Source organism: Rhodamnia argentea, chromosome 10, assembly GCF_020921035.1.
Source record: "Rhodamnia argentea isolate NSW1041297 chromosome 10, ASM2092103v1, whole genome shotgun sequence".
In the NCBI taxonomy this organism is placed as follows: Eukaryota; Viridiplantae; Streptophyta; class Magnoliopsida; order Myrtales; family Myrtaceae; genus Rhodamnia; species Rhodamnia argentea.
In genome coordinates this window covers 21650742-21662305 of record NC_063159.1, presented here as the reverse complement: position 1 = coordinate 21662305, position 11564 = coordinate 21650742, and the positions used below count along the sequence as shown (strand labels likewise).

Here is an 11564-nt window from a genome sequence, read left to right as displayed (position 1 = left end):
GTTCCCTTGCTCTCCTTTCGACTGCATCCTGTGCGAGGGCAAGACCAACCCCAACCGCCGCAACCCCATCGTCGCCGTCAACCTCTCATCCACCTCCGCCGTCTCTTGCAAGTCCCCTGCATGCGTGGCCGCTCGGCTCGTCTCTCCTCCTTCGACCTCTGTGCTGCTGCTCGCTGCCCCACTCAAGTCCATAGAAATCTCCCACTGCGCCTCCTTCTCTTGCCTAGTGGCGGAGGGCATCTCCGTGGGACGGAAGCATATCCTGGTGGCAGAGAATTTGAGGGCGGTGGACGCCTGCCGAACGGAGGGTTGGTAATCGACTCGCGGACAACGTTGCCGACTGTGGGGCGCCACTCCCCTCCGGACTGTGTCCTTTTTTTCTTTTTCCTTTTTTTGAATTTTTTAAAAAAACGTAAAAGGAAAAAAATTTAAAAAAAAAAATCAAAAAGGAAAATGTCAAAAATGCCCTTTAGGCTAGGCCCTTTCTTGAGACTTCGTGGCTATTTCAGACTCTACTCTTTTAAACAATGATATCACTTCATGTCCTTATGTGAAACATGATTCACTTCAAGCCCTTATTTGAAAAAAAAGGAAAGCACTCCAAGCCCTTAGTGAACTCTATTTAAAATTGCCAAGATCATCATGAAGTAAGCTATGATAGAAAATAGATTTAAGTTGGACTTTAAGCTACAATATTGAAAGTCTGATGACATGTTGTCAATAGCCCCGTTTGTAAAACATGTCATGTTTCATGTGGCATGCTAGCTACTCGAGTATAAGTTGATTAGTTTTTAACTCAAATATGAGTCGGAAAGAACTGATCCAGGATTGAGTAGTTTAGACAAGTTAAGCTCAAATATATCCAGTGAATATCTCTGGTTGCAGAATAATCAAGCTTGATCATTTCATTAGTTGCTTGACTAGGTTGCAATATTTGAGTAAGTGCTTGTAAACAGTTATTACTTCTGTCGGTGGGAAAGCCATGAATTCAGGACAAAGTACATACGTTGCGTGCTTGTAGCAACTTTGCATGCAATTGGACCGCGCGTCTCTCAATCTTACTGGTTACTTCCTTGCCAATGGTTTGGACATCGAACTGCAGAATTCTTCCTCCACACAAAGACAAACAATAGTACTGTCTCTATTTACTTCTCTCTCACTCGTGTTACGATTTAAAGTGAACTATGCGTACCCGAAATTATAGGGCATTCTTCGTGTGTTTCCCTTTGGTTTCTATCAAAGTTGCAGACTCTTCCGGGGCTCTAGACTCAAGATCCGCATAATATGCAGAAGTTCTGCGTTCAAGGCCCGGAACTGTTGAATGTGTTGGCGAATGCCACAAGCAATCTCGGTCGCCATGTGTTGAAGTCTTTGCGAGCTCTTGTGCTTGTGCCGGTGCCGATCCTGTGTGCGGCACTCGCCGTGGGCACTTGGATGTCCGTCATGCTTTTCGTCGAGCGTGTGTACATGGCCATCGTGATCTTGTACGTCAAACTATTCAGGAAGAAGGGATACACCAAGTATAATTTGGACGCCCTGAAAGAAGATTTAGAGCTTAACAAAGGTTATCCCAAAGTGTTGATCCAACTACCCATGTATAACGAAAAGGAGGTATGAATTTACATTTCTGGCATTGTGATTGTTTGCTTGTTCATCTTTTCTAGCTCGACATTCACAAGCAAATTTAGAAAGCAAGTCATGTTTTCCAATAGATACAGTAGAATCTCTGCGCGCTCCTTTTTTCTTTATCTTATTTGAAAAAGTACATGATCACATTTTTATTATTATTTTAAAAGCAGATAGCCCAATAGTATGATAGTACTGTAAGTTATTTCTGATCATCCGATTTCCCAATATGATTTATGCAAAACACACGGTAGTGGTGTGTAAATTTACGGTTGAAATTGTATTGTCCCCGACTATGCTATTAGGAAATCATTTCCCTTATTAGTCAATGAATTGTGGACAAAATTTCCCAATTAATCATACTTGGCCCACCTTAATTCTACTTTTAGATTAGTAGTGGGAAGCTCGAAAACTTCCTTATTTTCCTTAAACTTGGCAAAAATGATAAATAGGATAACAAAAAGTTATTTTAGATTTTTCCCTTCTTCTCTTTTACTTTACAAATCGTTAGTCGTCAGTCGTAGATGCCCCATAAATCGTCAATCGTCACATCGTTTCGTAAGAATTCTCAATAAACGTTTAGTACATGTGGCCTTATTTTAAGAATTAGGGTCATGAACTTTTAACCCGTGTAGGAGCTGAAAATTGAAAGATGTAGCTAAAGATAGATAAGTAGTACTTAAACCAATATGAATCGAAGTGTATGAAACAAGTAGACATCCTAATTAAAGGTTAATGAAACATAAAAACATGCAACACCCTTGTACCCAAATTACAAGAAACCCTAAATAAACTAAAGAGTATCATATAAAAAGAATAAATAAACTATGGCGAATCGCAAGTAGCTTCAACAGCCAGCCTATAGACATTCTGGTGGCACCCGGTGGGTCCGAAAGTGTTCTCCGAAACATCGAGTGTACAGCTCTCTTGTCCAAGACATTGCTGCAAAGACCGAATTAGCTTAATGAGTCTCTGAATTTAATGATAGTAATTAGGAAAAAGCGTATTTCTTATTTTGTTAATTACCTTCTCAATGACTGAGAGGGTGTCGGGAGCTTCGCAGCTACCCCGCGCGTACGATCCACAGGCGCCCGCCGGCTCGCCGAAACTGGCGAATCGGATCTCTGACATGACGAGTCCGCCTTGGCACGACAGCTCCAGCTTCTGCCCCTCGTCAGTAGTGGCACAGATCGTCCCAGCTGTGACCGTCTGGAACCTTACGTTGAGTGGCGTGCCGCCGAACTCCTCGAAGAGGACCAGCTTGTTGCCGTCGTCTTGAAGGAAGGACCGCGGGACGTGATACCTAAGCAAGAATCAAACAATCCACAATCAAAATCTTGACAAAACAGTAAACAAGTGGATGTCTACTGTTGATTACCATCTTTGACTAGGTTTCCCGCAATTGGTCAAACATTTCTTGTCGCTGTAGGCTCCACGGTAGTCGCACGTGACGGCACAACCATCCTCGCCGGTGACGTAGCTCGGCCAAAACCGGCCGATGTTGTGGCCATTCACCCAAGCAGTGCCTTTGCCAAGCCCTTGCAAGTCCACGACCACAGGGTCACTGCCCAAGGGAGCCTTGAAAGTTGTCTGAAAAATTAAATTAAATCAGCAAAATTAAGCACTATTTGATCATATAAAAATAAATTAAAAGATCGATCGTTTTTTTTTTTGACCTTGTACCAAACGAACAATCTGTTTGAAGGGAGATTGTAAGATTTCCATCCATGTTGGTGACGAGCGTTGTCCAATTGAAGCCCCTTCTCTTCCATGCCATTCAAGCCCACCTTGTACGTCCATGAGTTGGTCGACAAGTCCCGGGTCACCTCGTCGCTCTGGTCTTTGTTGCCAATCAGCTTCACCGGACCATGGATCCCGACCTTAACCGTGTCGAAGTTGGCCCCGTAGTTCTGGTCGGAAAATATTACCAACCCACCAAATTAATGAAAACAAAAAGCGTACTTCAAAAAAAAAATTTCAAAAAACAAGTTCTGTAATGTAAAATTTCCATACTTGCAAACCAACGGTGACGCTCAGGAGAGAGATTGTGTTGGTTTTCCCAACCTTCAGCTTGATGCCTTTCTCCATGGTGAATTCCAAATGATCATAGGTACCCCATTGAGACCCTAAAGCAAAAGATAAGAACTTGGTATTGATCACTCGATCATATGTTAACATACAAAACTAAAATCTGAGAGATATTGCATAGATAAGAGCTCGAACTCACCGACGTGCTTCCCGTTGACAAAAGCATGAATGATGTGCCCGTTGGTCTGGACGTGTAGGGTTATCGCCTTCCCCGCGAGGCTATCGTTCTTGCTCACATCAAGACTGTAACATTCGTGAAGTAGTCGTCAATAACTGCGCAAGTCTGTATTAAAAAGCCATCGAACACCATGTAATGCATCAGAAGGATCTTGGGTATTTACCTAGTTAGATACCACAAGTAGTCGCTAGTGTCGTTAGTGACGGTCTTTTGATCCAAAAGCTGGTTCACGGTCATCACACTTCCTTTAGCAACGCCGCCGTGCAAGTGCTCGGCGTGCTCCGGCCTCCAGTCCCATTTCAACTCATTAGGCTCAGTTTGGTCGTCAGCCTCGTTGGGTAGCTTCACCATTAGCGACTGCTGGGTATTGACCTGCACAAAAATTTAGGGTTTTGACCAATAGAAAAGCTTTATAACAAGGTACCGAATTTCGAATTAAAGAGTCCGATCTCGCCTTAGCCGTGTTGTAGGCCTCGGTGTAGCAGTCGGGGAGGATGCTGACGGACCAAGCCGGGACCGTGTAATTGTTCCCCATGAGGTTGACGGTGAAGTCTTGGTTCTGGTTCGCGTTGCCCAGGAAACAACTTTGCTTCCCATCATACATGAACACGCTGCCCTGATAGACACGAGCGCGTAAGGTTACAAAAGATCGGCGATGACACAGAGATAGTTTCCGATTAAATTCCGAGTCTCGACCGATTGATTAATCACTCACCGTCATCATGTTTCCGTAATCGACATTCCTCTTGACTCCCTTGGTGAGGATCTCCTCCATGGACATGATCAATTCGTGCAGCCGTTTCAGATGTCCCCACTTCGGTTGATTCAAGTTACCTATGAAACGCCATGAGTCTTAGCTAAAAAAAAAAAAATTGAACAAAAATTTCTGTTTCTAAGTAAAGAAAAGGGTAATAAATACCATATTCATCAAGGGGTGCATCATAGTCATATGATGTGGTGATATATGGACCGCCGGCTGTTCTACCAAAGTTTGTTCCACCATGGTACTACAAAGGGAATAAAATAATTGTCCTAAGTAAGATTAGATTAAATTTTTTGCAATGATAGATTAATTTACACTTACCATATAATAGTTCTGAAGCGATCCTCCATATTGGAAAAATCTTGCTACAGCAAAAGCAAGATCCTCAGCAGTCCTATGTGGATCCTTCATACCCCAATCCTTAAACCTAATTAATTTTCAGGTTAAACCCGAATTAAAATCCATATTTCGAACAAGTTAAAAAGTGGAAGAAAAATGGATTTTTCCCTTACCATCCACTCCAGTTCTCAGTCCACCATTTAGGACTCTTAGGATTATTAGGAGAAAATTGGTCGCAATACCATCCATTACATGTATTAATCTGCGCAAGTAAATGAAAAATCTTACTTATTTCGAAAATAATCTTTGGGAATTGTACATTATATTGAAGATTGATTGCGATTAACCATACCATTGGAGAAGGAGCATCGTTCTGTTGACACATAATCCACGGAACATCGATGCCATAACTTGTGGCCAATTGTGCACACCAATTCAAGTACGATTTCCCTTTGTCCCCATAAGCCCATTCCACGTTTCCATACTCGTTCTCAATCTTGATCAAATCACAAAGTAAGTGTCACATCGATGAATCAAGATAAATCTTTGTTAGAGTGAGTAACTAGAAAAGTTGCCATAGCCACTTTGAAACGCAATTTAAATTGTCAAACAAGTATGAAAGTTGATTTACATACCTGAGCAAGTATTATCGGGCCACCTTGGCTAGCAAAAAGATTATGCCTTTTCATCGTGTCTACTATCAATGTGACAAACGTTTTCATCTCATTCTAAATTACAAGACAAGAGAAAAATCAGGAATTCAATTAGTGTCGGGAGTTGAAAAACAAAGTTAAAGCTAACAATTGCGTAAAAATAATAATACCTGATAAATGGTGTTGTTTGTTCTCAACTCTACACCGGGCAAATTATGCAACCAGACGGGAAATCCTCTGAACATAAGATTGGAACGGGAAAAAATCAACTATATCACTCATGAAAATCGTAAGTAGTAATGCAGAATCCGAGAAATTTAAGGTAAGTACCCGTAATTCCACTCCGCACGGACGTACGGGCCAATGCGAAGAATGGCATAGAGCCCGGCGTCATGAACGGTTTGGATAAACCGGACTAGATCATTATTTCCTTCGAAGTCGTACTAAACAACGAAAGCACCCACGTAAATAAAGTGTAAATTAGTGAGACATAATAAATTGACAAAAAAAAAAAAAAATTCAAGCACCTGACGGTACAGGGGCTCGTGGGCATTCCAGAAAACGTAAGTCTCAATGGCATTAAGGCCACCCTCTTTTGCTTTCCTAATGAGATCACCCCACATCTGACCGAAAAATTAGCAAAAAATCAATGAGAAAATTAACATAAACATGTAGAAAATTAGGCGAATTCACCCAAAAAAACAAAACATTAAGAAAGGCTTACCTCAGGAGTGCTACGAGGGTAATGGATGGAACCGGAGATGATTATCCTGCTTTCACCATTCATTTTGATCCCCCTTTCATCGTACGACACATCGAGCGGGATTGCAGAAGCAACAAGAAGAAAGCTCGCGACACTCAGAACAGCAGCAAAACGCAAGCCGAGGGTCGCCATGTCCGACCAGCACGAGCACTGTTCTCTCCTAAACTCACCCCCAGAATTGCAATTTGAAGCACTATATATAAGCTCCAGAAGACGACTTCGAGAAGATGAAAGGGTGAGGCTTATCGAGTGGTTTGGCTTAGAAACTAATCAAACTTATCTCATCGGACGGGGTTAAAAATTTAATGCTATTTTTTGTTTATCGAAGTATTTATCCATGTTCGACCAAAAAAAAAAAAGGGGGTATTTATCCTTGAACTTGGACATTATCTTCTGTTAATAGTTGCAAAACTAATCACTAGTACCTAATCGGATGATGTTCTGTCATCTTTAAATTTGGTCAGCAAACTATTATAGATGAATGTCAACTTTAAGACAAAAGATGAAGTTTAAGAACATTCTTACTTAATTCGTATTAGACCATCCTCGAATTTTCGAATGAGACGATCAATGATTGACGTCGTTAGATTGTGATAAAAATTAAAGTTTTCTATTTATGTGTTTCTCATTGTTTAATTTCTAAAAGGAGGTCTTCATTTTTTATTTTTTTTTGGAAGGCCTGGATTTGCAATCTTTTCCCCATATCACTTCTTCTGCCTCCAAAGGTAAAAAGCCCTCATGTTAGCTATTTGACTATGATTTAATTAGCTATATGTTTTTTTTTTGGTCGAAATTAGCTACATGTTCACCTTCGCAAGTATATAAAAAAAAAAAAAAAGGTAATACATTGTCAAAAGTTCAGTTAAAAAAAAAACCTTTAAAAACCTCAATAAAACCAAAGACTAACATGTCTAGGTCCGATTATTGGAATAATCTTGGGTTTGTCATAGTTTTATTTCATCTAATTTTTTCTTTTGGGGGGGTGTGTACTTTGAAAATAAATTTTGGGTACATACACAAGTTTTGTCTATTATATCGTGATCCAAATAAAATGAAAATTACATAGTATATGAGAATACATTAAGAAGATAACTTTGTTCTTATCCATATTTTCAAATTTGGTTTCAATAAGAAAGCAAAATTTAGAGAAATACAAATCAATAAGCTAATGCTTTTAGCTTATTGGTCGAACGTGGGTCGGACACGAAAATCACGGAAGCAAAGTGAAGTGATATGCAGCCAGTATGAAAGCAAGCATTCTCTCGATTTTGCCTTTTAACTATATGTAATAGAATTAGAGATACGAGAGCAAAAGGGGAAAAAAAAAACTATCCCTTCCTTGGACATAAATATTTCATAGGTGGACCCGTTGGAAACGACCTAATGTTATTTTTTGGGAGGTTTCATATTGAAGTACGTTATTGGGCTATGAAAATTTGGATATAAACAAGAACAAAGGATTAATTTCACGTATTAATAAATAGCTTTCGTACGTCAATAGGCATGCAGTCCCGTTGGTAAAGGAATTGAGGAGTGCAGACGCCAATATCACAGGTGCAAAGTTCGACCCCTGCTATAGACATGCAATTCTTGGGATAAAGGAATTAGAGAGTGTGGACGCTAGTATCACAAAAGGGGGGTTCAACCCATGTGGTCTCCCAAAAGACAGAACAACAATAAGAGAATTTGCAATAGGATAGAAAAAAAAAACTGGCGTATTGGTACTTCTTTATCATTTTTTGTAGCACATTTGGAGACCTTCGCAAACAATATAATAACTAGAAATAATCGGAGAAAAGTTAGGTCAGGATACTTAGAACCTTTTCCCCACCTTTGGACATAATTTTCATCGTCACTGCATGCGAAACGACGTGTCCCTCTACGTGTTGCTTCCTTGCTCAGCAGAGACACGTGGCAGCTGCTTGCAACTCTCCCAGCTCCACCTGTCATTTCACCCATCTGAGACTCATCGTATAAAAAAAGCACCTCATCCACCGATTCAGCAGTACCTCCACTCTAAAAAGAGGAAACAAACGCGCGGTGAAATAGTGCTTTTAAGCGCGAAAGATCATCGTATTTACATCGTTCTGCTTCTTCTCGTGATCAGCTCAAAAGTAAGAGGAAAATGGCGTCAAGGCAAGAAGCTAAGGAAGAGAGGGCCAAGGAGGCGGCACGGATTGCGGCCGCCGAGCTCAGGGACGTGAACCGGGACCAAGAGAGATGGCGAGAGCACGAAGCAGCCGGAGGGAGTGTGACCACGTACGACACGACGGACCGGCCACAGCAGGAGAGGCCCGGCATGATCGGGTCTGTCCTGAGGGCAGTCCACGACACGTTAGAGCACGCCAAGGAGGTGGTTGTTGGCAAGAGCCACGACGCCGGTGAGAGCGCCCGTGAAGATGCGGAATACACAGCTGACAGGTCCCGCAAGGGCTACGACACCACCACGGGCAAAGCCAAGGAGTACAAGGACTACACGACTGAGAAGGCGAAGGACACCACCGACTCGGCAGCACAGAAGGTGAAGGAGAAGACCGGGGAGGCAGCTGAGAAGGCGGAGGAGACCAAGGAGTCGGCGAAGGGCAAGCTCGGCGAGTACAAGGACTACACTGCTCAAAAGGCCGAGGAGGCCAAGGAGAAGACGAAGCAGAAGGCCGGCGAGTACAACGACTACACAGCCCAGAAGGCCGAGGAAGCCAAAGAGAAGACAAAGGAGAAGGCAGGCGAGTACAAGGACTACACGGTGCAGAAGGCCGAGGAGGGGAAGGACAAGGCGAGGGAGACCAAGGACGCAGCCTTAGGGAAGGCAGGGGAGACCAAGGACTACACGGCGGAGAAGGCGAAGGAAGGGAAGGACACAACGGTGGGGAAGCTGGGCGAGCTGAAGGAGTCTGCAGCCGACACGGCGAGGCGGGCCATGGAGATGCTGTCCGGCAAGGAGGAGAAGACCAAGGAGACGACATATGTGACCCTTGAATCTGCCAAGGTGAGAGGGTCCAATTAATTTGTCCTTTTTTGTTTTCACATGACTGTACATTAATTTTGGTGAATTTTTCAGGAGAAACTGAGGGAGACAGAGGAGGAAGCGAGGAGGAAGACGGAAGAGTTGAGGGTGAAGGAGAGAGAGTACGAGGATGACGCGGCACGCAGGGCCAGGGAGAATAAGGAGGCTTGGGGCAAAGAGGAGAGAGGAGGGATTTTGGGCGCGATAGGGAGCGTGACGGGGGCAATCAAGGAGAAGCTGACACAGCAGAGCGACGAGAAGGACGAGACGCCCATGGCCGGCAGGAACGAAGGCAAGGAGCGGGACCAGGGGGCCCGGGCAGGGGTTGAGGCCAAGGTGGCGGAGGTGTACGACGAGGACACCCGGCCCGGGGCCATAGCCACCACGCTGAAGGCGGCCGACGATATGAGCGGGCAGACTTTCAACGACGTCGGGCGCATCAACGAGGAGGGGGTTGGGCGCATCGTCAAGGACCGCCATGGCAAGATGTGACCCAAATCTTTGGCACGTTACCCCTGTTGGCTTGTGGCTTTTCTCCTTTTGGGCTTCATCCGGGATTTTGCTGGGTTTAGTTGTATGTTTATGTGATCATATACATGAAAATAATCTTTGCCAAGTATATATTTCCGTGCGTGTCTTGGACGATGGCGACTAGTACTCGCTAGGGAAGTGTATATTTCCCTTAGTTTCGAGGAAAATTTCACTTTGAGGAAATAAAAATTGAACCCAGATTCGGTGGTATCCCTACTTTTACAGGGAGAGGAGAGGATCCACTGCAATTCTGCAAGAGTGACTAAAATAGCATAAGCATATCAATTCGGGATTGTTTTCCCTCCTTAGATTAGATTCGAACATCTTAAAAGCTACCCTGGTGAGATTTTCTTTTTCCACGCTTATAAACTTAATCATCAAACTAAAAGTTCATGAATCACACTACATTGGATTAAAGTTCATGGATCATATTGGTCAAATTAAAAGTTCTGAAACTACGTTGCATATTGGATCAAAATTGTGGGATCATTTGTGTCAATTTTTCCTATATCAAACTCAATAACATAACTATGAGGCCCTCAAGTCCCATTTATGTCAATTTTTCCTATATCAAACTCAATAACATAACTATGAGGCCCTCTCAGACTTGGACTTCTACTTCAACAAGGAAATGAAGTCGTGGGTATTATCCATTTCCCTTTTCTTGCATCAACCCACGGATCCAATTCTCAAAGACGTCAATTTGGGCCTTTTTTCTCATATGGGCTGGGTTTCTTTGCAAAGATATCAATTTCGAGCCGCAAATCGATCGAGGTTCCTAACCCATTTTCAGGACCGAGGAGTGTTGGGAAGTGATCGGATCCTCGCCTCTCGCCGGCCACGAGCAACGAGCGGCAAAGTCAACGAAAGCGACGGTCAACGGTTAGGACATTGAATGTTTCCCAAGGCAGGACGGTGAATAACGTGACGTGCGAGTAGAAATCCCAAGGCATAGAAAAATGTAGGGAAAAGGCGATGATGTAAGACGAGGAACCAAAAGGAATGCTGATGTTGTTTAAGCAATCCATGGAAGTGGAAAGAAAGAGACACTTCTCGGCTAGATATAGAAAGAGAGAAGTTATGCCCGATTGAGGAAGTCCACGCCGTCCTTTCATAATGCTAACTATAACAATAAAACAATGTCTCCAAGTATATGATATGCCAATGGACTTACGACCCTGCTAGTAAAAAGATTAGGAGGTGAGGACGTCAATTCCCACGTTCTTCAAAGAGACAGAGCTAAAGTCAAAGCGAGGAAAGTTAGAGATATGACAAATGAACAAAAAAGTACGTGATATGCAAAGTAGTAGTATCAACGTCAGTAATCAACATAGAGCAAAGGTAATATTTGGCTCACGTCCGGATAAGAGTTAGGTAGCTTTTGCATCATTTTTATAATAAATAATTATGTGATTTGCGGTGAGATTAACTGTCTGTTTTGAGCCACAAAAAAATAAATAATAGATAATTAGAAATTTTTGTGGATTTCACTCCTGTAAGAATTTGCTACCCATAATATGTTGTTACTCTCACATATGCCTAAAAACCGTTACCCCAACAAAGTCTCATTTTATTGCTCTGCTTATCGACCGTCTTCGTGAAACATTCTTGCTTTACAT

General features: G+C 42.7%; 2 protein-coding genes across 4 annotated transcripts; one reads left to right on the top strand and one right to left on the bottom strand.

Annotated features, from left to right (window-relative positions):
- Positions 1-2298: 2298 nt before the first annotated feature.
- LOC115735044 (beta-galactosidase 15-like) lies at positions 2299-6571 on the bottom strand. The gene is made up of 18 exons (XM_030666079.2): positions 6372-6571; positions 6175-6270; positions 5978-6090; positions 5818-5884; positions 5630-5722; positions 5347-5490; positions 5168-5256; positions 4977-5082; positions 4812-4899; positions 4608-4726; positions 4347-4508; positions 4056-4264; positions 3854-3957; positions 3640-3752; positions 3303-3536; positions 3005-3216; positions 2653-2929; positions 2299-2568 (listed from the first exon to the last, which is right to left on the bottom strand). The coding sequence occupies exons 1-18, from the start codon at positions 6540-6542 to the stop codon at positions 2452-2454; spliced, it is 2514 nt and encodes an 837-aa protein (XP_030521939.2). The 5' UTR covers positions 6543-6571; the 3' UTR covers positions 2299-2451.
- A 1854-nt stretch (positions 6572-8425) lies between these two features.
- LOC115735169 (late embryogenesis abundant protein ECP63) lies at positions 8426-10033 on the top strand. Of its 3 annotated transcripts, XM_048271609.1 has the most exons (4): positions 8426-8631; positions 8662-9167; positions 9222-9396; positions 9469-10033. In XM_048271609.1, the coding sequence occupies exons 1-4, from the start codon at positions 8536-8538 to the stop codon at positions 9904-9906; spliced, it is 1215 nt and encodes a 404-aa protein (XP_048127566.1). In that variant the 5' UTR covers positions 8426-8535; the 3' UTR covers positions 9907-10033. The 3 variants fall into 3 exon arrangements, with proteins under 3 accessions (XP_048127566.1, XP_048127565.1, XP_048127564.1); XM_048271608.1 differs by having other exon boundaries at positions 8662-9396; XM_048271607.1 differs by having other exon boundaries at positions 8426-9396.
- Positions 10034-11564: the final 1531 nt, after the last annotated feature.